The 25,620-nt window shown below is 43.6% G+C and overlaps 1 protein-coding gene and 1 long non-coding RNA gene across 12 annotated transcripts in view; both read left to right on the plus strand.

Moving 5' to 3' along the window:
• Positions 1-6,705, plus strand: part of TFDP2 (transcription factor Dp-2) — a 175,494-nt gene extending 168,789 nt beyond the window's left edge. For all 11 annotated transcript variants that reach the window (XM_059163887.1, XM_059163886.1, XM_059163888.1 and 8 more), the window contains one exon: positions 10-6,705. In XM_059163887.1, the coding sequence (XP_059019870.1) occupies positions 10-193 (184 nt within the window). In that variant the 3' untranslated portion in view covers positions 194-6,705. The remainder of the gene's footprint in view (positions 1-9) is intronic.
• Positions 6,706-12,004: 5,299 nt separating this feature from the next.
• Positions 12,005-25,620, plus strand: part of LOC131825058 (uncharacterized) — a 58,222-nt gene continuing 44,606 nt past the window's right edge. The window contains exon 1 of the long non-coding RNA XR_009351109.1: positions 12,005-15,251. This is a non-coding gene — a long non-coding RNA (uncharacterized LOC131825058). The remainder of the gene's footprint in view (positions 15,252-25,620) is intronic.

Below are 25,620 nucleotides of genomic sequence, written 5' to 3' on the forward strand. Positions count from 1 at the left end.
ATTTGCTAGTGTAAACCAAGGGTTGTGCTTGGATGCTGAAGTGGCCTTAGCAACTGGGCAGTTCCTTGCCCCAAACAGTCACCAGTCCAGCAGTGCGGCCTCTCACTGCTCTGAGTCGCGAGGCGAGACCCCCTGTTCATTCAACGACGAAGATGAGGAAGATGACGAGGAGGATTCCTCCTCCCCAGAATAAAGACAGGAGAAAACCCACATTTTAATATTTGATGCTCATGTGTGTTTTTAGTGTGAGCTCTTGTTTTTGAAATGATTGCTTCAGTCTTTGCCTTTGTTTGCACTGTGTGTTCAGTGAAAACTAGGGAAACACAATAAGCAAATTATCTGAAGGCTGAGATGATTGAGATGAAAGTTAACATAGCATGAATGAAAACTCTGAATGACAGAGCCATGGATCACACCGCAAACAAAGCGGTTTTCTGAGGTGATAGAGGGGACAGTCCCTAAAGAATTGGCAGCATGAATGAAGCTCATTTATCTTCCATGAGTTGGGATCCTTGTGTTCCCCCACACCCACGTAACCCTCCTTAGAATCAAGATTGCTGTAGCGAATAGCCAGTGACATCACGTTTGTCATGTCTTTCTTCCTCGACTGGGCTGCTTTTTACAAGCAGAAGTGACCATGAGAGGATCCAGTGAGGATGAGTTGTACAGCGAGGGGTGTAGACAGCAATCCTTGTGGTCTAAGGAGTTTAGATTGAACTGCTGAACTAGTTGGAAGTCTAGTTGAGGTGCTTGGTGCATCAGCTGCCTTAGACAGCTTCTAGAAAGGAGCAAGCGCTAATTCTTAAGTACTTAAGTGACATTTAGAATAATTTATAGTAAAACTGAAACGATCATTATTAGCCAATGCGTTGGTGCATAGAATTTTCTAGGGCTACTTCTGGAAGCCAAAATAGAATAGTGTTTCCATGTGCATTAAATACCTTGCCAGCACTGCCTTTGCCAGCATTTGAAATCTGGAATTTTACAGAGAAGGAAATTGTATCTGTAGTTTTAATCAAAGCTGTGCATTTCATATAGCTTTTTCATTTAAAACAGAACCGAGAAACAAATTCCTGTGACTGAACTGCTTGCTTAGAGTTCCCTACAGTGCTTGTATGATTTTACTCCGTGTGCAATTTGTGAAAATGAACCAAATGTCATTACTTTTGTCTTAAAAGAAAAGTCTACTTCAAGAATATGGACAGCAATGTTTTCCTGTACATGTCACCTTTTGTACATTTTCGTTTATTGAAATTACCGTATTTGGCTTATTCCTGGCTAAACTGCATTTCAAATTAATCTGCTATTCAGTGTTTCACAGAAACACGGAAGAATATTGATCACTCCAAACGCTTGGATCTGTTTCATATTGTGCAGTAAACAGTATGTTGTTCCATAGCCAAAGATGCCACTGGGAACACTACACTGGTGTAGTCACAGTTCCTGCTCCTCCGAACAAGGGAGCATGGGGATATCTGCCAGCGTGGCCAAACCCCAATCTAATTTCACAGTAAGGCCTTCAGAAGGAGCAAATAATAATGGAAAATAACCCTTTGACTCGAATCATCTGGATTTGCCACTAGATTAATCTAGCACCTTTGGGCCCAGCACAGGCTTGTCCCAGATTGGTGCTTTTCTAAATCCATGGGGGAAGTATGGATGCCTTCTGATATCTTTTTCACTCTGCTTCCAGTGAGCCAGAGGTGAAAGATACGGCTAACCTAAAATTTTTACTAAGGCTGTGAAAACTAATACATGAGAACACACAACTTTAAGTTCCTTTGAGACAGCACTCATTCTGTCAGAAAGAAGCCATAGTGCAGACTTGGAGTGATCAAGGGGGCAGCGAGGTGGAGGCAGTTCTTAGAGAATTCCATCTCTGCCTGAGTGCAGGGGCACAGCTCCAAGGCTGGGTGGATGGCCGGAGCCCGGAGGACCGCAGAGACTGCAGTGGGGCTCCGAGCGCTTCTAAGACATTTCTGACTTGAAGATCATCAGCTAAAAGCTGAGTAAAACTGAGTTTCCTGCCAAACTGCCACCTCCTTTACTAACTCCAACCTTAACCACCCACATCCCTATACTTGAGGGGGGTGGGCACTGCTAGCTCTTTAGTCTTCAGAATCTTTTATACAGGTTCCAAGACCTGAACTTCAACATTTGTACAGATACATTAACCATAACCATTCCTCCACCAAATAGCAGAGTCCTTGTTGGAGCTCTTGGGACACCACCCCCTTCTCTATTCTCTCTCTCTTTCTCTCTCGCTCTCTCGCTCTCTCTCTGCTGCTATAGTGTTGTAAACTGATAAAACACAGGTTTGTTTTTTTAAAAGCAACCAAAGACTCCTAACGTAACCGGTGCCCCATCACTGGCCCTCTCAGCATGTGCATGTGGTATTTGGTGGGAAATGGTCTCCGTCCCTCAGCAATGTATTTGGCTTCCTGCTGAGGACATCTGTTGGAGTCACCGTGGTCACCAGTACATGTCGCTCATATAAAGCCTTACCTGAGCAGAAAACTAAGTTGAGATATTTAGAAAGATAAATTCTTTTATTCTTCTGTATCTCCCCTAAAGAGATTTTTTAAAACTTCAACACTCAGTCACAATTGCATATAGAAGTCGAAGTAACAAAATGTTGGGAAATTATGGTCACAACATCCAGGATTCTTCATAGCATAGCCCTTGGGGTTACCTGCACATACAGACACCGCTCCCAGAAGGTGCTCATCCCACTCTGCTTTTCGGGGAGTTTGAGAGGCCTTTTTCCTCCTCGAGGGTGAGTTCAGCTGTGACCCTTTGAAGTGCATCATGTCATCTGGTCAGTGTATTCATGCTCCCTTTAGCATTTACGCAGGGGGGGCAACAGACCTGCCCCAGCTGGCCCTCACACTGGGAGGGTAATACTGCCAGAGTCCACGGCAGTGATTCCGGCCCCCAGGCACCTGCCCAAGCTCCCCTACCCCCCACCCCATGAATCTGTCTCATCTACTTCATCCTTTCACGATGACAAGGGCATGAGAACAGCTCTAGTAAGTGCTGATGTGAATTGTGCCTTATGACCACAGAGGGCGCTATGGAGCGGGCAGGAAAGAGGGTGCTGACACTGGCCCTGGACAACATGACAGATGATGACCACATATTTGGTTTGCCACAATTTACTTCTTTGTAGGAGTGGTGGGAGTTTCGGCCATTGTAGCAGGAGGAAAGAGGAGAACTCCCCTCACTGGCAGAATTTGCAGTTGTAACCACACCCTACCATATTTGAAAAATAAAGCCAGGGTCAGTCCTCAAATGCAAAATAGCTCCTATCAGATTGTTAAAATGGGGATGTTTCACAAACTTGCAGACATCTATCACTGGGCTGGCTGTTCGCTAAAACCACAACTCTTGGTTACTTGGGTCAGCAGAGTTGCTCCAAATATGTAACTTGGGCCCTGGGGACGCAGTGGCGGTGGGTGTTCTTGGGGGTAGGGTTACAAAGGAAGGGAGGGAGCGGCCAAAGCTATTTGTCTCATAACCACACTCAGAGAGAGAGTTGGGGGAGGGGGCTGTTTAACTTGATCAGTGGTTCACTTTAAGGGCCCTATCCAGCTCCCTCTCCTCAGGCATATGAACAAAGTATGTCTCCCCAGTAGATCTGGGATGTAGGTGTTAAGATTGTACCTCCTTAGTGGTAAGTATGGAGTGGGTGTTGGACAGTGAATGTAAATATTTAATCCTTCAATAGGTATTTGAGTGAATAAGAAACAGAAAACATTGAGAATGATCAGTGCTAAGGGGGAAAATGACAGGGTAAATAAGATGGTGGGGGGAAGGCGACTTTGGCTGAGGTGGCCAGGGAAGGCACCCCCCACCCCGAGAAAGTGACATTTGTCCTGGATCAGACAATGAAAGACTTGCCGAACCACTCTGTCCCGTAAAATGCACTTTTTAAGCATACATTTTGGAGTTTATTAAGGAATTTTTAAGATTCAAAAGAAAAACGAATTTAGCTACCAGCAGTATCCATAAACCAAGAGAAGATTCTAACTAACCCATGACATTCTCATTATTAGCTTCATCACCTTGCAGTGGAACCTATATCATAGAAAAGTAGTCACTTTTCTAGGTGTTTTCTTCTAATTTTTCAAGTGGTTAGATACATAAAGATCTACTTTTTATATTAGATACATAAAAGATAATCTTTTACTCTGCGTGTGGATTGGCCTTAGTGGAGCTAAAGACTCCCCCAGGATATTTTCACAAATAGGCTCCGCATTTTCATGACCCATGGCAGCAGTCTGTGGGCACTGCCAGTCCTGAGTTTGTGTTTATGGGAGACCCACAAGAGTGCCTCGGCCTGCACTGTGCCGCCTGCCTCAGGAGTGTGCCTCCCCGCCCTCTAAATCACAGCTGGCAGTTAAAGCTTCAGGTAAGCCACACTATTACTTAAAAGAGAAAAGCCTGATATTTGCTTAAGATCTTTCCTTTTTAAGAAAAATGTAAATGCCCACATAATGATAACATTTCTCAGGAATTAGCCCCTTCAAGGTATCTCTGAACAGTTATGCTTACGTAACTTTTGAGATCCAGTTCCCCCACATATGTCTACATTCACACTATGCTAAAGAAGAAAAAGTGGTGGACGTGCAACTCTGACCCTCCAGTTATGCCGTGGGTATGTCTGATGCATACAGAAGCATAAATGGTAGCAGACAGCCATGCATGATAGTACTGAAGACAGCAAACAGTGTGTTCTTTTCATACGTGCATTCTGTGCAGCTCTTCCTCAGTCAAGGTGAAATCCTGTGTCATTCTTATACGGCCTTTGCTTTTCAAAAAGGACTCTAGAATCCAGTGTTGTCTTGACCCTTGCTGGTCCAACAGACTGGACTTTGGGCCTCCCTGCTTAGAGCTGTGTTGGAAGCCAGCATAGATGAAACGGGCAGGACTCACCTTTTCTCCACCCAGGGTCTCAGAGAGAAAGGGAGCATCTCTTCCACCCCATTCATTGAGAAACAAGCTGAGAGGGGCGCCTGGGTGACTCAGTGGGTTAAGCCTCTGCCTTCGGCTCAGGTCATGGTCTCAGGGTTCTGGGATTGAGCCCTGCATCAGGCTCTCTGCTCAGCAGGGAGCCTGCTTCCCCCGCCCCCCACCTGCCTCTCTGCCTACTTTTGATCTCTCTGTTATATAAATTATTTAAAAATTTAAAAAGAGAGAGAGAGAGAGAGAGAGAGAAACAAGCTGAGAGCTTGACCTGCCTAATATCCCTCGGCCTGTCTGGCCGAGTTTGTACCACAACCCAGAATTTCTTCCTGTGAGGGCCACAGGGCCTTCTGAAAACCGTCCCCTCACTACAGTCCTTCCAAACAGCTCTGAATAAGTATCAGTCCTCTGTCGCACCAAGTGCTTCACAGCCAAGGAGCACAAGTGGAACTCCACTCCTGAGTCCCCACCATGAGGCTATGGTGTCAGCTTTGGGCCCCTCTCCACCTGGGAGACCCCAGTTTTAGACCTCACACCTGGGAAGAAACTCCTTCCTCCATGAGCAAAGACTGCCCTGCATGTTGGTCATTGATAGGAGGCTGAAGAGGCTGGTTTATTAGTAGATCTTTCTGTACCACATTAGCTTGTTTCTGTCTGTTCTGTCTCAACAAGGAAACTCCCCCCAGATCATGTTTGGGGTTAAAAACCCTTTGTCACTTCAGACTCCCCATGTCACTAATCATACATCATCTTCCGCATGCCAGGCACCACCTAGTAACAAATGGCCTGATGTTTTGTTTTGTTTTGTTTGTTCATAGTGGGTCAGCGTTTTTTTTTCAGACCACAGTTTGAAGACTTCTCTGAGCACATTGCAGTTATGTTCCTCCTAGCAGCACAATGGCAGGTTCCACCTTTCATTAGCAACCAGCCCAAGCTCACTGGCAGCTGCTCCGCGGGCCTGAGCTCTTAGGACCATGATCTGGTACTGGGAGTTCCTTGAGGTGTTTTGTTTACCACCACCACACTTGACTTTGAGACAGAAGAGAGGCTCTGAGGCAAAACCACAAGTTTGTTCACCTTTTCCTTTGGAGATGCTTTATTCCGATCATGTGCTGTTGGGTTTGGTTTCCAGAAAATATAGTCTGCTTTTTTTCTGCATGAAGGAAACATTGTGGTGCCACATGCTTTAAACAGTTTAAACGAGAGAAGTCAGGGGAAGATGCAGACACCACATCTGATTTGCCTAACGTAGACTATTAGATTGAAGTACCTAACCTAATATGATGTATTATTTTATAGCATCTCAAACTTTGTAAATAAATACCGTTATTTTTATATGGAAATTTTATAGAAGAGCTATTTCTGTATACTTAATTATTCCTGGATTTCCTGAAATTGCTTCCAATAGATAACAAGTTCTAAGCAGTGTTCCTCTAAGGATGGTTCAAGGACCACCTGCGGCAGAATTAACGAGGAGAGTTCTAAAATGTTGCATCCCCAGGACCCACCCCAGATGCTCCGAAGTGCTAGCAGTGGGCCTCCCTGGGAAGTTGTATTTGTAATAAACTCTGAGTGATGGTTTTTGTCTATTAAAGTGTATCTTTATCCATCCTGTAAGCTTAAAAGAAGGAAAGAAAAAACATCTGAGATGAGTGTAACTTGTGCTTGAGGAAAAAAAGGATCAGACTATTCTATGATTTGAATGAGATGTATTATAGAAAAAATAAATAATTTAAATAATGTTGGTCTCTCATTATTAGTGGGCCGATAGCGGGTAAGAGGGTATTGTGGTATGCTCTGCCCTCCCTCCTTTAGGACCAGGACACTCCATTCTTTGTGCCCCACCCCCACCCCAGGAATTGCCCTCAGCAGAGAACTGCTTTCCCTGCAACTATGCCCACAAGCAGCCAGTGAGGGTACAAAAGCCCAGCTTCCTTTCTGCAATCTGGAGTATCTGAAGTGCCATCCAGTTTCAGAATTCCTCATGGAACTGGGCAGTTCCCTCTAACAACTGCATCGTGGTTCAGCTTTCCCCTACTGCCCCATCCTGCTTCCCCCACTCTACAGGCGGTGGTCCCAAGAGTACCCCCCAGTACACACATGCCACCTGTCCCACCTATGGTGGAAATATGTCAGTTGCTTTAAAGGTTTTCTGTCTTACAGACCTAGGATTTTACATCTTTTTAAGGTTACTTGAGAAGATTATAGCATAATGAATCGTGTCTTCACAGTCCCAGAAATGATTGACCTAAATGCAGTTTTTTAAGGGAAGATGCTTTTTTCACTTCCCTTTATACCAAACCAGGAGCACCCAGAACAGCTGAGGTGAGGAATACAAAATGTGATGTTCCCAAGTCTCAAGCAGAATTTCAAGGTTTCTGGCCTCAGGGACTGTAGCCCCTCTGCACCTGTTCAGGCAACCTCTGGCTGCTTCAGGGAGAAGCAGGAGCTCCTGGTAATGGCTGTCTGCTATGTTCCTACAAGCTAAGCAGAGGACGGACTTGATGGGCACATGGATAAGAAGAAGGTGCAGAAGGGTTCGGTGCAATTTGGGGGCCAGACAGAGGTGCCAGGGCTTGAAGAGACACTAGGAAATGATTAGGGAAGCTCTCCCTTGAATGTTCATGCCCAGAAAGGAAGGTCACTTCCTGTAAAGATTGTTACCTGAGTTTAGTATATCAAGGAATGATGGTGGCGTGGGACACCCAGTGTTGAAATGGGGAGCCAGTGCCCACTTCTTTGTCTCAGGGCCTTACTGGAGTGAGCCCCAGCTGCTTTGCCCTCTGCTCCTTTTCCCCCCTTGTAGCCACTTTTTGGAGCCATTTGGTTATGTGTCAGGACTGGATCATTTGGCCATGAGAGAGTGCTTTAGCTCCTGCAGCCCCATGAGGGATGTTGTGAAGGACAGTGGGGAATGTCGTGGGTAGCCATCTTCCACACTGCTGACAGGGAAGATGTCTGCAGACTCTAGGAGTTGCTTACTTCAAAACGCCCTTTTTGGTGAAGGGTGCTTGCCTGAGAGGACAAAGCATCAGAAAGAAGACAGCCTCAACCAAGAGCCTCCTCCAGGAGACAGAATCCATTTGACAATCGACATCTTTTTAGATTCATATTCCTAAAAGCTGTTTTTTGCTCCCTCCCTCCTGACCGATGAACTACTTCTTTAGTTCCCTACCTCATCTGTTTTTGCATCTTTATCCGAGTGCTAGCTCCTCTTACTGCTGCTGAACCCAGAGCCACCACCAGCCTTCCCAGCTTTCTGGTCTGTCAGAAGGTCTTCATCTGCTGTTACTGTGGACGACAGCCAGATGCCTGCCAGCTCCCAGAACGCTGCCCGCTCCACCTTGCTTATGAGAGAACTTTCCAGCTCCTTGCTAAAACTTGTTTCTTGAAATCCTCTCTTAAGTATAAAATGTACTGTGGTGAAGACCTGTATCAGAGTGGGTGAAACCACTCCCACTTCAGGCAAAATCAAGTTTGTCAGAAGCACTTGCTCACTTTCATACAAATCACTTTCTTAAATTGAGAAAAAAAACAAAAAACAAAAACTCAACAGCTTTTAAAGTGTCTTCTAAGATGATCCTGGAAACAAGACTGCTCCAGGTCTGAAGTGTTACTAAATTGAGAAAAAAAACAAAAAACAAAAACTCAACAGCTTTTAAAGTGTCTTCTAAGATGATCCTGGAAACAAGACTGCTCCAGGTCTGAAGTGTTACTAAATTGAGAAAAAAAACAAAAAACAAAAACTCAACAGCTTTTAAAGTGTCTTCTAAGATGATCCTGGAAACAAGACTGCTCCAGGTCTGAAGTGTTACTAAATTGAGAAAAAAAACAAAAAACAAAAACTCAACAGCTTTTAAAGTGTCTTCTAAGATGATCCTGGAAACAAGACTGCTCCAGGTCTGAAGTGTTACTAAATTGAGAAAAAAAACAAAAAACAAAAACTCAACAGCTTTTAAAGTGTCTTCTAAGATGATCCTGGAAACAAGACTGCTCCAGGTCTGAAGTGTTACTAAATTGAGAAAAAAAACAAAAAACAAAAACTCAACAGCTTTTAAAGTGTCTTCTAAGATGATCCTGGAAACAAGACTGCTCCAGGTCTGAAGTGTTACTAAATTGAGAAAAAAAAAAAAACAAAAAACATACAAATCACTTTCTGACATTTCTGCCACAGGGCACAGTGACTATCACCTGATCACTTCTTGCTCACTTGCTTATCTCCCGCCTTGCTCAAGAGGCCTGTTGGAAGACTAGGAGGTTAGTTTTCTTTCATACCCTACCACTTGGCCACAGTTCCCAACAAGCCAGAACTCAATGAGAAATTTGAGAAGAATGTACACGAAGCTCGGATATGACAACCCTGGAGGGTACCACGTCCACTGGGATGATTTTCAGATACTGCTAATGTGTAAATAGACTTGTTTTCATACCTCCAGTGAATGAAGATTTGTGGTTCTTCCATCTGAACACACACAAAAACGTGCTTGCATAGGATGTGTTTTTAAAACCTCTCGGTATTGTCTGCTTTTGTGATGTCCCTAGAGGAGAGACAAGGCCTTTCCCTGCAGGGGAGAGGCCAGTGTTTCTGCAGGATGGGGCTCAACCTACCTATGATCTAAAAGATGAACAGTGTGCTCAAGTTTTATCAACATTTGGTTTAAAAATCACTATTAAGGGACGCCTGGGTGGCTCAGTGGGTTAATCCTCTGCCTTCGGCTCAGGTCATGATCTCAGGGTCCTGGGATCAAGCCCCACATCGGGCTCTCTGCTCAGCAGGGGGCCTGCTTCCTCCTCTGCCTCCTCTCTGCCTGTGTCTCTGCCTATTTGTGATCTCTGTCTGTCAAATAAATAAATAAAATCTTTTTTAAAAAATCACTATTAACAGTTAAAGATATGAATGATGAAGATGACAGATTTTTAGTTTAATAAATATATTTGGAAATTATTTTTAAGAACCAGAACCAAACATGAGCCCAATGGACCCTCTTTCAAGTCTGATTAAAGGCATACACAGCGAGGCAGGTCATCCAACCACATTTCCTCCAATGGGGGTAATGTTCCTCTCATTCCCCTACCTTCAAACAGACAAGCCAGGGCAGAACATGAGAGGCTGCCTGCTACTTTCACCAGGGTTTTGAGTCAGCCCCTGGCAGAAAGGTGGGGAAGGCAGGCACCTTCAAAGGTCCCAGATCTCTGGCTTCCTCACCTGTATTCAGGGATATAGACCTCCAGAGGAAGAGTCTTCTGAGAGAGACAGGGCTTGTGAATGGACACCAGCCCCAGTGTTTCCAGAGACAATTTCTCAAAAAACATTTCTAAAACCTCTTGGTTAAGGATCGCTACTGCAAGGGCAGCTGTGACCTCCCGGTCAGACCTGTGCCAGAAAACTTGCTTGTTTCTTGACTGGGCAGGTTAAAGACCGGCCTGGCCAAAGAAATAAGCTTGCCGGAGAGAGTTCCTCCCTCCTCCCCCGTCTCTTCCCCATCGTGAATCCCTTTGGAAAGATCTCTCAGAGCCTGGAGGGCAAAAACACCAGCAAGTTGCAGGGTTGGGGTTTGGCCAGGGAGGTGGGTGCCTGCTAGGACAGGCTGCAGCCACTCCCAACCATAATGACAAAGGACAAACACAGAAACTGATGGGAGAAAAAATCTGGGGATATACTGTTGGTTTGCAACCTCAGGGGCTTTCCAGGTGGAATCCGAAACAGCCCCGTAGCTAGAGGGCAGGGAGAAGGTAAAGAGGCAGGCCACTCCAGGTTGGTAGGTGGCAATTCTAAGAAGAAAAGGGGGCTTAACATTTAAGACTTGTCTTGGGCGGCAGCAAGATAAATGCATCCCATACTCACTCTGCAGATCTTAAAAGTTCACAAAGAGGCCTTAACTGGGTTTAGTCACGTACACTGTGCAGATGTTCTCAACTGTAGCAAGGCTGTGTCCTTGGAGCAGCCTCTGGGAATGGGAAAGGCAAACAGAAACCCCGTTCCGCAGACATGGAAGGCAGAAGGAAGCCTGAGGGCCAGGGTCCAACTCATGGACCAGCTGGCAGTCCTGGCTTTTTGATGACCTTTCCAACTGACATACGACTAGCAGAATAAGCCTAGAAATGAAAGACCACAACATCCATATATCATCAGCCATGCGAACCATAGAGGCACTGGAGGGTAATGGCCGATCAGCAGTCAGCAGCTGTTTCTCCCTCCAGGTGGGCAGGCAGGGGATGAAAACTCCAGTGCCAGCTGTGGCAGTTGGTCAGCGGAAGCAGTCTCCTTTGTGTTTTGTTTTGTTTTGTTTTTAGATTTTTGTTGCAAGACAACATTACCAATCGCGGCACTAGGAGGCCCTGACTGAGTTAAAGTACTGCTGGGTATAAATTAATGAATTGAAAGACAAACGGTGAATCCATCTATTCATTTGATAAGCTGCCATTTGAGAAAATTTAGTTGACATTTCTTTGCACACATGCACACACATATAAATAAACAGTCCAAATCCCTTAAAATAATCCCTGTGCATACTCCTATAACCTTCCAAATTTTCTGTAGGATTTTGTCATATTCAATAAGCAGTATTAGGGGTACCTGGGTAGTTCAGTAGGTTGGGCATCTGCCTTCAGCTCGGGTCATGATCCTGGGATTCTGGGATTGAGCCCCATGTCGGAATCCTTGCTCACTGGGGAGTCTGCTTCTCCCTCTTCCTCTGCTCCTCCCCCCGGCTTGTGTTCTCTCTCACGTTCAAAATAAATACAAATTTAAAAAAATTTTTTAAAAAGTAGGCATTATTAGAACACACTCTGCCATGGACTATCAATCTGTTAACTTTCTTGGCATAGTTTTAAGTGAAAAGAGACACCCTTAGTAGGGAAAGTCAGAGTGTACTATACACACCCTTACCTGTCATCTTCCTTCCTGTGAGATACGGTGTGTATATGTCTGTAAGCACCCCTCTCCCTACAGCACACACATACTGAAGGACCTCTATGGCTGGAACACCTGCTTGAGAGAGGAGGAAGGAAAGGTTTGCTCATAAGCCCAGGAATCGTAAGCCAGTGCCCACCCCACTTGGAAATACTCGACTTTCACTGTCAGTGTTAGGGAACCCAGTGGAAATCTTTTTTCTTGGAAATTGGAAATTCTCTAACAATAACCTGGAATCAGGAACTCATTTGTTATACATGGACTTTCTTTCATCTTTGTAAATTCAGGGCTTGAAACAACAGCTGATGTATGATAACAGGCTCCCGGTCTTTACTGAATGAGTGAATGAATGAATGGAAAAGTGACTTACACACTCTCTCAAAGTTTGTTGACTTTTGGTTAGTTTTGAATAAACAAATAATGCTCTCACCTTCAGCACAGATGATCTGGGCAAAGCCTGGGTAAGTTTGAAAGATTGGCCTCTTACCACCCTGTGTTCTCACTTGTGCTGGATTGAGTCAAGAGAGGAGAGGACAGAGAAAAGTGTGAAAAGTTGCAAAGGTGAGGCATTTGCCTGGCTCAGGAAGCAATTGGGTGGTAGTAGCAAATAAGCTGATCTAATCAGAAAAAATACTGTGACTACTAGGGGGGAAGCCTAAGGGGACACCCAGACCTTAGTCACTCGGCCTCTGGTTCCTAGAGACTCAATAGCCTTATCTTTTCTAGCACTTGTCCACCAAGTCGACTTCTTTTCCAACCAAGCTGGGCCCTTGGGTACTGGATCCTTCTTCTCACACCCAGGAAGTTTACTGGTTTATTTATTATAAGCCAAGAAGAGACTAGGGAAGTATGCAGGCTACACATCTTTGCTAAGCCCCAAGCCAGTATGGTCCATGTTTCAAAACCAAAACAGCTGCTTTATTCCCCTCCCCCAGTCCTTTACTAGCTAGTTGTCGGCTTGCTGCCATTAACATGCTTGTTATAACTGGTAGCCACTGGATTCTTCCATACTTAAGTGTGGGCAGCTGTTAACAAGAGAACACTTGCCTGGAGAAGCCAGAGAGCATGGGAGGGAATGAGTGTTTTATATAGTCAAAAACAGATGACTAAGAACTACATCAAGAAATCCATAATACTCCCAGCTGCTTACCACATGAATTTGTAATATCTTCCCAGGAGAAGTTCTAACAGTACAGAAGGTGAGTGACCATCCCAAGGTCACGAAGAGACCAAATTACTTGTAAAGAGCGGATCTCGACTCTGGAGTTCTAGCAGGAGAAAGGTCCACACCCAATCTTTTCATACAGGGAGGGAAAAGCCTTAAATGCCAGAGGGGCCAACACAAGGCATCAGGCTACTGCTTCAAGCCTGAGTTCTGAAAGGTTTGCCAAACATTCACCCATCCTCATCTTAAATTCAAAGACAGTCCTGTTTAAATCCCTGGTTTAAAAGGTGAACTTTCAGGGGAACCTGGGTGGCACAGTTGGTTGGGTGTCCAACTCCTGGTTTTGGCTTGGTCCTGATCTTGGGGTTGAGGGATCTAGCCCCGAGTTGGGATCCCTGCTCAGTGTGGAGTCTGCTTGAGATTCTCTCTCTTCCTCTCTGTCTGCCCCCTTCACTTTGCACCCACGTGCGTGTGTGCTCTCTCTCTCTCCTTCAAATAAATAAATCTTTAAAAATAAAAGGTGAACTGAATCCAGGCATATTCAGTCAGAAGCCCATTTAAAAAGGCCTGCAGGAGTGGGGGCAGCTGGGGGGTTCAGGTCATGATCTTGGCCGCTGGGATTAAGCCTTGCATTGCACTCCCTGCTCAACAGGGGAGTCTGCTTTCTCTCTCTTTCTCCTGCCCATCCCCCAGTTCATGCTCTCTCCCACTCACTCTCTCTCAAATAAAAATAAATAAAATCTTAAATAAATAAATAAAAAGGCCTCCTGGATCAGACACAGATCCTGTTTTCCTCCTACCCTCTGCACCCATCTGTGTATTACTAGGCTGAAGGAGAAACCCTTTCAGCCAGTTGAATTAGTAACTAGTTTGTAACTTGAATTAGTGACAGTCGAGTTGGTCGAGATACTTTTTCACAAACCCGGAGCAAGTCTCCTAAGCTAACCAGGGGCACTGGCTCCAAAAGCTTGTGCTGATGAGTGTAGGGAATGTGCTTAACAAAATTTGAGGACTACTGTGGCCAGAGCATGAAGCACAGGAAGGGAGACATAATTTGTTTCCCAAATAATTAAACTTTAAACAATAATAAAAAAGTAAGAAATATAGCACCAACTACCAGGCACTATTTTAAGTACTTAGTCCTATTTTACAAACCAACACTCAGAAACAGAGAGCCTGAGCAAGGGGCTGAGAAAGGATTTAAACGTAAGTTTAAAAGTTGTGAAAATTAAAAAAAGAAAAACTCATTTAGAATGAAGTCGGGAGGCCAGGATGGGCAGTTCTCATGCCCTACTATTCCCGGTGATTGCAGACCCAACAGGGAGAGGGGCTGCTTGCAAGTCAATAGCACTTTACTCTCCTTCGCTACATTTAAGAAAAGGTTTTCTCCTCCACCTTGGCAACAGCCCAGCCAATGAGAGACCGTCACAATCAGCCAATCAGAAGCCAGTATACTGTGACCTCTCCGTTTAATCCAACGGACTTTCCGTTTGTAACAGCCCTTCCCAACTGTCCCCTTTCCTCTATAAAAGAGCTTTCCTCTCCTTTACTGTGTGCACTTTGCTATGGTTTTGCCAGTACATGTTCGTTCTGGGTGTGTAGTTAGGATGGTTGCACAGGATAGAAGAGTACAGGAAGTTAAACAGTGTTGTTAAACGGGGGAAGGCGCTGCTTGTAAAGACATGTACACTAATATCAAATCGGAATGCTGGAATTCATGGGATCGGAGGTCTGGAGTGAAGACCGTTGTTTGCAGCGTGGGCTCTGGTAAAGAGACAGAGAGGGCCCTGGGCTGTTAGAGCGTCTTGCCGGCTTCAGTTCCACCTTCGAGCAGGGCAGCCTCCACCCTGCCTCTTTGTCTCGCACGTTTCAGAAGAGTCTATGAAGGTGAAGGTGGTTAGCGCTACATTGGAATGTTGAATTCTGAGGAAAACTCCTAAGGAACTAGGACCAAGCTAATATGGCCAGAGGACAAGTGCATGTGCCTTGGAGGCTAGGATGTTCTAGTCTGTGCAGACTGTGAGGAGAGACCCAAAGCCACCAGAGTGCAGGTTTCTGCCCTCGAGGGGCTGACAGTCACAGCTAAGAAAAAATACGCACTTGGAAGACTTGAGGTTTAGCATCACAAAGAAGCAGGAACATTCAAGTGTAAACTCAACACTCAACAAAGAAGCAGAGACTAGCACTGGGCTGGCCTCTGAACAGCGGGTAGGTGAGCTTTGAGCCACATGCCTCTGGGGCAGGTCGTGGGGAGACACACTGCGGGCCAGGGCAGTCAGAGCCTGCAAAAGGACCTCCCATTTCTGAGATCCTGTCATTATGAGAGATCCATGAAAGATGATGAGGTAGTATTTGGAGGGGTTAAATGGTGCCTTTAAAAAAGGCCATCATCTAGAAAATTGGATTGTGTGTACCAGAGCTCGGGGCATAGACGGTGACCATTTCCTCCACTGCGCAGCCACCCTTAATCAGAAGGTTCCTTGAGGAAGAGACATCCTATTAGGGAACCTGGACTGAATCGCCCCTGGAAAAACCCAGGCACGTGGAGATATTGGATGTTCAGAGGTTTAACACCAGTGGACTCAGGAGAGTGATCTCCAAAGGCCTGAGTCCTGAGCACAAAGGAGGTGATTTATACACCTTTACTTCCATTTATGTGGCACTTTTGCGCCCGGGACAGGCAGGGCAGGGGGGAAAATCCGGAACATCTCTGAGACCTGAGACCAGGACTGGCATTCCCCCCACCCCCCCACCCCCCCACCCCCCCCCGCTGGCTTGGTCAGCCATTTTTTTTTTTTTTTTTAAGATTTTATTTATTTGACAGAAATCACAAGTAGATGGAGAGGCAGGCAGAGAGAGAGGGAAGCAGGCTCCCTGTTGAGCAGAGAGCCCGATATGGGACTCGATCCCAGGACCCTGAGATCATGACCCAAGCCGAAGGCAGCGGCCCAACCCACTGAGCCACCCAGGCGCCCCTGGTCAGCCATTTTAGAACACAGATTTTCCTTATCATTCAAGAAACCCCACTGGGATTATAAAAGAGAACATGGGTCAGTGGCTGCGGTTTGCATCTGCAGTTTCTTCACCCCAGGGGTAAGCCACTAGTTGGGGTTCCTCTAGTGAGGCTGTCACAGGGGCATGGGGCCCCTGGAATCTGGCTGATTCTTGGGGTGGGGGGGAGGCATACTATTATGGAACCACTTTCAGATCGCTAATTAACAAACTGCCTTGGATGGATTCTGAGACAGCCCCTCTTTAAAATAGCTGCCTCTCCGAGGGATCCAGATGATCATCAAAGTGGCATAGATGAGGTTTTCAAAGTACCCTTGCACTGCTTTTAAACCATAATGTCTTGGTTTCATGTATTTGCAACTTACTTATAAACATGTTGGGGAAACTCATTGAAAAGCCATGACTAAAAAAAAAAAAAGAAAGAAAGAAAAAGCATGACTGTCAGTTGACCCATGAGCTGGGCCTTTGCTCCTCTCCCTTCCTTCTCTGTCCTTGAAATGTGGGTTCTCTTTGCTCCTGGAGGCTGCTGCAAGAACAGTGCCTTCAGATAATGATGTGTTGTTGAGAACACCTGCCAAGTATACGTGACTGAACCTACTGAGGTCCTTTAGATAAACTTTCAATATTTGGCACACAGGTATGGGGATTCACCTCTCTTGCTGCCTCCCAAGATGAACCTTAAAATTAAGATGCCTTTGCTTATCAAAACTGCCACCTACCAATCTGGAGGGGTTTACATCTTCTTTTGGCCTCTCCCTGCCCGCCACGTATGGGGGCCAGTGTCCTATTTCACCCAGAAAGCTCTTGAGATTACGAACCAGCAACATCGCAATATTCATTTCTAATGAATATGGATTTAAAAATTCTGCCTGCTATACAGTCTGATCTTGTCCATTGGAGTCATTTGTTAAGGATCTGATAGAATCTTCTGCAGTCTTCTATTGTTTTAGAGCAAAAATTTCTTTTTTTCCTATTTTTTAAATCATTAACACACAGTATATTATTAGTTTCAGACATAGAGTTCAGTGATTTATCAGTTGCATATAACACCCAGTGCTCATTACATCACGTGTCCTCCTCAACGCTCATCACCCAGTTATCCTGCTCCCCCCACCTACCTCCACTCCAGCAACCTTAAAAGTCTCTTAAGGTTTTTCTATTTGATTTCATCTTATTTTTCCCTCCCTTCCCCATGTTTATCTGTTTTCTTAAAATCCACATATGAGTGAGATCATAGGATAATTGCCTTCCTCTGACTGACTTATTTGCACTTAGCGTAATACCCTCTTCTTTCATCCATGTCCTTGCAAATGGTAAGATTCCAGTTTTTTGATGGCTGAGTAGTATTCCATTGTGTATATATACCACATCTTTATCTATTTGGCCATTTGGGCTCTTTCCATACTTCGGCTATCATGGACATTGCTGCTGTAAACATTGGGGTTCCCGTGCCCCTTTGGATCACTACATTTGTATCTTTAGGGTAAATACACAGTAGTGCATTTGCTGAGCTGTAGGGTACTCTATTTTCAACTTTTTGAGAAACCTCCACTCTGTTTTCCAGAGTGGCTGCATCAGCTTGCATTCCTACCAGCAGTGTAGGAGGGTTCCCCTTTCTCCACATCCTCACCAACATCTTTCATTTCCTGACTTGCTAATATGACCCATTCTGACTAGTGTGAGGAGATCTCTCATTGTGGTTTTGATGAGTATTTCCTTGGTGCTGAGTGATGTTGAGCATTTTCTCATGTGTCTGTTGGCTGTTTGGAGTCCTTTGCAGAAATGTTTGTTCCTGTCTTCTGCCCATGTCTTGATTGGATTATTTGTTCTTTGGGTATTGAGTTTGATAAGTTCTTCATAGATTTTGGATACTAGCCCTTTATCTGATATGTCATTTGCAAATATCTTCCCCCAATCTGTCAGTTGTCTTTCGGGTTTTTTGACCGTTTCCTTTGCTGTACAAAAGCTTTTTATCCTGATGAAGTCCCAATAGTTCATTTTTGCCTTTGTTTCCCTTGCCTTTGGTGATGAGTCTAGCAAGAAGTTGCTGCAACTGAAGTTGAAGCGGTTGCTGCCTGTATTCTCTTCAAGGATTTTGATGGATTCCTTTCTCACATTTAGGTCTTTCATTCATTTGGAGTCTATTTTGTGTGCAGTATAAGGAAATGGTCCAGTTTTATTCTTCTGAATGTGGTTGTCCAATTTTCCCAACACCATTTGTTGAAGACACTGTCTTTTTTCCACTGAATATTCTTTACTGCACTGTTTTAGGTTAGCTGACCACATAGTTCAGGGTCCATTTCTGGGCTCTCTATTCTGTTCCATTGATCTATGTGTCTCTTTTTGTGCCAGTACCATACTGTCTTGATAACTACAGCTATGTAATAGAACTTGAAGTCCTTAATTGTGATGTCACCTGCTTTGGTTTTCTTTTTCAACATTCTTTTGGTTATTTGGAGTCGGGTCTTTTCTGGCTCCATACAAATTTTAGGATTATTTTTCCCAGTTCTGTGAAAAAAAAGTTGATGGTATTTTGATAGGGATTGCAATGAATGTGTAGATTTCTCGATGTAGCATAGACATTTTAATAATATTTGTTATTTTTTTAAAGATTTTATTTATTTGACAGACACACAGCAAGAAAGGAAATACAAGGAGGGGTAGTGAGAGAGGGAGAAGCAGGCTTCCCCCTGAGCAGGAAGCCCAATGCAGCGCTTGATCCCAGGACCCAGGGATCATGATCTGAGCCCAAGGCAGATGCTTAATGCATGAGCCACCCAGGTGCCCTAGTATTTGTTCTTCTAATCCATGAGCATGGAACATTTTTCCATTTCTTTGTGTCTTCCTCAATTTCTTTCTTGAGTATTCTCTAGTATTCTGAGTATAGATCCTTTGTCTCTTTGGTTAGATTATTCATAGGTATCTTAAGGGTTTCGGTGCAATTGTAAATGGGACCGACTCCTTAATTTTTCTTTCTTCTGTCTTGTTGGTGGTGTATAGAAATGCAACTGATTTCTGAGCATTGATTTTATATCCTCATACTTTACTGAATTCCTGTATGAGTTCTAGCAGTTTTGGAGTGGAGTCTTTTGGGTTTTCCACATAAAATATCATATTATCTGCAGAGTGAGAGTTTGACTTCTTTGCTTATTCTGATGCCTTTTATTTCTTTTTGTTATCTGATGCTGAGGCTAGGACTTCCAGTACTATGTTGAATAGCAGTGGTGATAGCAGACAGCCCTGCTGTGTTCCTGACTTTAGCAGAAAAGCTCTCAGTTTTTCTCCATTGAGAATGATATTTGCTTTGGGTTTTTCATAGATGGCTTTTATGATATTGAGGTATGTACCCTCTATCCCTACAGTGTGAAGAATTTTGATCAAGAAAGGATGCTGTACTTTGCCAAAGGCTTTTTCTGCATCTCTTGAGAGTATCATGTGTTTCTTGTTCTTTCTTTCATTATTTTATCACATTGATTGATTTGTGGATATTGAACCAACCTCGCAGCCCAGGAATAAATCCCAGTTGGTCATGGTGAATAATCCTTTCAATGTACTGCTGGATCCTACTGGCTAGTATTTTGGTGAGAATTTTTGCATCCATGTTCATCAGGGATATTGGTCTGTAATTCTCCTTTTTGATGGGGTCTTTGGTTTTGGGATCAAGGTAATGCTGGCCTCATAAAAAGAGTATGGAAGCTTTCCTGCCATTTCTATTTTTTTGGAACAGTTTCAGAAGACTAGGTATTAATTCTTCTTTAAGTGTTTGGTAGAATTACCCTGGGAAGTCATCTGGCCCTGGCCCTTGTTTGTTGGGAGATTTTTTTTTTTTTTTTTAAGATTTTATTTATTTATTTGACAGAGAGAAATCACAAGTAGATGGAGAGGCAGGTAGAGAGAGAGGAAGGGAAGCAGGCTCCCTGTTGAGCAGAGAGCCCGATGCGGGACTCGATCCCAGGACCCTGAGATCATGACCTGAGCCGAAGGCAGCGGCTTAACCCACTGAGCCACCCAGGCGCCCTGTTGGGAGATTTTTGATTACTGTTTCAAATTCCTTGCTGGTTATGGGTCTGTTCAGGTTTACTATTCCTGGTTCAGTTTTGGTAGTTTATACTTCCCTAGGAATGCATCCATTTCTTCCAGATTGTCTAATTTATTAGGCATATAGTTGCTCATAATATGTCCTTATAATTATATGGTCTCCCTGTTGGTTGTGATCTCTCCTCTTTCATTCATGATTTTATTAATTTGGGTCCTTTCTCTTTTTTTTTTTTTTTTTTTTTTTGGATAAATCTGGCCGGGGGGAACTGTCACGTTTTCATTTTCATTTGTTCCCATGTATTTTTTAAATTCATGTTTAATTTCCTGGTTGACCCATCCGTTCTTTAGTAGGATGCTCTTTTAACCTCCATGTATTTATATTCCTTCCAAATTTCCTTTTGTGATTGAGTTCAAGTTTCAAAACATTGTGGTCTGAAAATATACAAGAAATAATCCCAGTCTATTGTACTGGTTGAGACCTGATTTGTGACCCAGTATGTGATCTATTCTGGAGAATGTTTCATGTGTACTCAAGAAGAATATGGATTCTATGGCTTTAGGATGGAATGTTCTGTATTTATCTGTGAAGTCCATTTAGTCCAGTGTGTCATTCAAATCTCTTGTTTCCTTCTTAATCTTTTAAGATGATCTGTCCATTGCAGTGAGGGATGTTAAAGTTCCATACTATTATTGTATTATTGTCAATGTGTTTCTTTGATTTTGTTATTAATTGGCTCACATAGTTAGCTGCTCCCATGTTAGGGGCATAGATATTTAAAATTGTTAGATCTTCTTGTTGGACAGACTCTTTAAGTCTGATATAGTATCATTCCCCATCTCTTATTTTAGTCTTTGGCTTAATATCTAATTTGTCTGATAGAAGGACTGCCACCTCAGCTTTCTTTTTTTCTTTTCTTTTTTTTTTTTTTTTAGGTTTTTTTTATTTTATTTTTATTTTTTTATTTATTTGACAGAGATCACAAGCAGGCAGAGAGGCAGACAGAGAGGAGAAAGCAGACTCCCCACAGAGCAGAGCGCCCGATGCGGGGCTCGATCCCAAGACCCTGGGATCATGACCTGAGCCGAAGGCAGAGGCTTTAACCCACTGAGCCACCCAGGCGCCCCCCTCAGCTTTCTTTTGATGTCCATTAGCATTGTAAATTGTTTTCCACCCCCTCACTTTAAAACTGGAAGTGTGTGGATCTAAAATGAGTTTCTTGTAGACAGTATATGGATAGGTCTTGTTTTTTTTTTTTTTAATCCATTCTGATACCCTGTGTCTTTTAACTGAGGCATTTATTCCATTTACATTCAGAGTAACTATTGAAAGACATGAATTTAGTGCCATTGTATTGCCTGTAAGATGACTGTTGCTCTATATTGTCTCTGCTCCTTTCTAGTCTGTTACTTTTAGGCTCTCTCTTTGCTTAGAGGACCCCTTTCAATATCTCCTGTTGGGTTGGGTTGGTGTTTGCAAATTCTCTTAGTTTTTGTTCATCCCGGAAGCTTTTTATATCTCTATTTTCAATGACAGCCTAGCTGGATATAGTATTCTTGACTGCATATTTTTCTCATTTTGTGCTTGCTATGTGAATATATCATTTCAGTCCTTTCTGGCCTGCCAGTTCTCTGTGGATAGGTCTGCTGCCAAACTAATATTTCTGCCATTGTATGTTACAGACCTCTTGTCCCGAGCTGCTTTAGGATTTTCTCTTTGTCACTGAGACTTCTAAGTTTTACTATTAGATGATGGGATATGGACCTATTTTTATTCGTCTTGAGGGGGGTTCTCTGTGCTTCCTAGATTTTGATGCTTGTTCCCTTTGCCAAATTAGGGAAATTCTCTGCTATAATTTGCTCCAATACACCTTATGCCCTTCTCTCTTGCTTTTTTCTCCTTCTGGGATCGCAATTACTCTAATATTGTTTCATCTTATGGTATCACTTATCTCTCAAATTCTCCCCTTGTGGTCCAGTTGTTGTTTATCTCTCTTTTGCTTAGCTTCTTTATTCTCCATCATTTGGTCTTCTATATCACTAATTCTCTCTCCTGCCTCATTCACCCTAGCAGCAAGAGCCTCCATTTTTTATTGTACCCCATTAATACTTTTTTTTTTTTAATTTTAACTTGGTTAGATTTTAGTTCTTTTCTCTCTCTAGAAAGGGATTCTCTATTATCTTCTATGCTTTTTTTCAAGCCCAGCTAGTATCTTTATAATCGTCATTCTGAACTCTATTTCTAACATCTTACTAATGTGAGGTCCCTGGCATTCAGTACTCCCTCTTGTTCTTTTATTTGAGGTGAGTTTTTCCATTTTATCATTTTGTCCAGAGAAGAATAAATGAATGAGAGAACAGAATGCTAAAAGGGTAACAAGGACCCCAGAAAAATATACACTAAACCAATCAGAAGAGACCCGAAACAAGGTGAGAAAGAAGGGGGGAAAATTATGAGGCTGGTGAACAGAAAAGAGCCACACACTAGATTTTGGGTGTATTTTGGTGTCTTAGAAAAAACTGCCTCCCAATATCTTTTTTTTTTTTTTTTAAAGATTTTATTTATTTATTTGACAGAGAGAAATCACAAGTGGCTTAACCACTGAGCCACCCAGGCGCCCCTGCCTCCCAATATCTTAAAGAAAAAAAAAAAATATATATATATATAAATATATATAAATATTTACCCATATATATATATATGGGTAAATATGAAAGGATGGAATATGAATGTAAAGATGAAAATTTAAAAAGATTTTAAACAAGGAATTGTTAAGAAGTTGGTTGAAAAAAGAAAGAAAATAATTTTTTTTTTAAAGATTTTATTTATTTATTTGACAGAGAGAGATCACAGTAGACAGAAAGGCAGGCAGAGAGAGAGAGAGGGAAGCAGGCTCCCTGCTGAGCAGAGAGCCCGATGCGGGACTCGATCCCAGGACCCTGAGATCATGACCTGAGCCGAAGGCAGCGGCTTAACCACTGAGCCACCCAGGCACCCAAGAAAGAAAATAATTTAAAAACAAGAATATGATCAGGCTGGAGACTAGAACAAAGCCATACACTAGATTTTGGGTATATTTTGGTCTGTTAGAAGACACTGTATCCCCAAATTTTAAAGTAAGAAAAACATATATATGCAAAAAAAAAAAAAAAGTTTAAATACAATGAATGGATAGAATATGACTATAAAAATGAAAATTGAAAAAGATTTTCAAAAAGGTATTGGGGTGCCTGGGTGGCTCAGTGGGTTAAAGCCTCTGCCTTCAGCTCCAGTCATGATCTCAGGGTCCTGGGATCGAGCCCCACATCACTCTGCAGAAAGCCTGCTTCCTTCTCTCTCTTCCTGCCTGCCTTTTTTGCCTACTTGTCATCTTTGTCTGTCAAATAAATAAATAAAATCTTAAAAAAATAAAAGGTATTGGTAAGATGATTAAAACAGGAGAGAGGAAAAATTTAAAAATAGGAAAAAAATAATGAAAATTTTAAAAATTTAACTTTGAAAGATTAAAGAATCATGGGGGAAACAAGCCATGAATAGCATGTGCTATATTCCCCTAGCTCTGGAGTTCTGAGGTTCTCAATGATCGGTGAATTTGGTCTTGGCTGGATGTTCTTGATCTTCTGTGGGAGGGGCCTGTTGCCATGATTCTCAAATGTCTTTGCCCAAGGCTTCTGCACTGCCCTTGTCAGGGGCCAGGCTAAGTAATCTGCTTGGGTTCACTCTCAAGAGCTTTTGTTCCCTAAACACTTTCTGCATAGCTTTGGAGGATGGAAATGAAAATGGCAGCCTCCCAATCTCCAGCCCGGAGAGCCAAGAGCTCAGGGCCCCACTCCTCAGTGCACCCTCAGAGAAAAGTCAATCCCTCCCTTGTGGTCTCTGGCCATGCTTCGGTCTCACCTGGCCTGTGACTGAGCGTTTCTATCTGTGGCGCATGGCCTCATTTGGAGCCTCCAAACCCAGCAGATTCCTGCTGTGTGCTGCCATGCCACTTCTCCTGGGGGAGTAAAGAGGAGGTCTCCCCAGATCTGTCACTTGTGGGGTTCCTGCTTGAATAGCAGTGGCCTGATATGCCTTGGATCACAGTTTAAGGTAAGCCCGAGCTGAGAGCCCCCTTCTCGGCTCCTTCTCTGCAGCCAGGTTCCCTGCTCTAATACCTGGGAACTCTGCCACACCCAGACACCGCCAGACTGTAACCCCAAGGGTCCCAAGACCACGCGGTCCTTGTGAGGGTTCCTCCCCTCGCTTAGCTGCCAGAGCAACATCCCTCAGTGAAGCAACTTCTAAAAGTTCTGATTTTATGCTCCTCTGCTCTCTTACTTGCCTGGGGCCGCCCCCTCCCACCATGGTCTATTTTCCTATATATCACCTCAGATTCACTTCTCTGCACGTCCTGCCTTCCAGAAAGTGGTCACTTTTCTGTTTGTAGAATTGCTGCTGTTATTTTCTTCAATCGCCTGTTGTTTGTAGGTGTTCAGAGTGGTTTGATAACTATCTAGCTGAATTCCTGGGACCAGATGAAATTTAGGTCTCTTCCTCTTCTGCCATCTTGCTCCTCCCTTGCGGATCCATTCTTCTGCATCCTCTCATCTGTTGGTTCCTTTTAGTGTATTTTTCATTTTATTTTATTCAACTGTGATTGGTTCTTTTAAATATTCTTTTTGTTGACGTTGTGAATACATCCACTCTTCTCTCCAGTCCAGTGAGCATCTATATGAAAATTACTTTGAACTTCAATCTGGTAGACTGGTTCTCTGAATTTTCTTCCCCTGTGATTTCATCTTCCTCTTTCATGTGAGGCACATCCCTCTTATTTTCCTTGACTTTGCGTTTCTCTGAATTAGTTAGAATAGCTACTTCTCCTAAATTTGAAGAAATGGCCTTGCATGTGGTTGTCCCCTTATATAGACTGTGTGTGCCTGGCAATTTATCTGCCTAGACTTGCAGTGGCATGGGCTGGTTCCTGGGGCACCCCATGAGGGGCTTGCCCATGGTGGGATGCTGAAACTAACTGGGCATGGGGTGGTTGGTTGGTCCTGTGAGTCTCCAGACAATACCCTGGCAGTATAGCTAAAGCTGATGTTGGCACAGGCCATTGCAGTCCTGGACCTCTCCAGAGCAGCAGGCTGGCCAGTGAGTACACACCAGGGTGTCCTGCTGTGCACCACAGACTGCCTTGTGCTGGTGGGTTTCTTTAAGAGTTCAGGGGCTCACTGACAGTAGACTGGTTACAATGCCTGGACCCACCTCCCATCTGTGATATCAAGGCAGAGTGTGAATATGAATGGTAGTGATCACCAGTCCCTCCAACCCAGAGTTTCAACAACCCCCTTCCATTTGGTAGAGTTACAGTGCTGTAATTTTTACATTCTTGTTGCCCTTTAAAATGGCAGTTTTCTGTGCTCTCAGGCAGACAGATCTGTTCAGTCTTTAAGTAATATTCCACCCAGTGCAACAGTGTCAGGATTGGAGTTTCCCTTTGGTATGGTCTTGTCCCTCTTACCATTCTTCATGTGGTCTATCTGGTTGTAC

This window comes from Mustela lutreola, chromosome 2 (genome assembly GCF_030435805.1).
Source record: "Mustela lutreola isolate mMusLut2 chromosome 2, mMusLut2.pri, whole genome shotgun sequence".
NCBI classification, from domain to species: Eukaryota; Metazoa; Chordata; class Mammalia; order Carnivora; family Mustelidae; genus Mustela; species Mustela lutreola.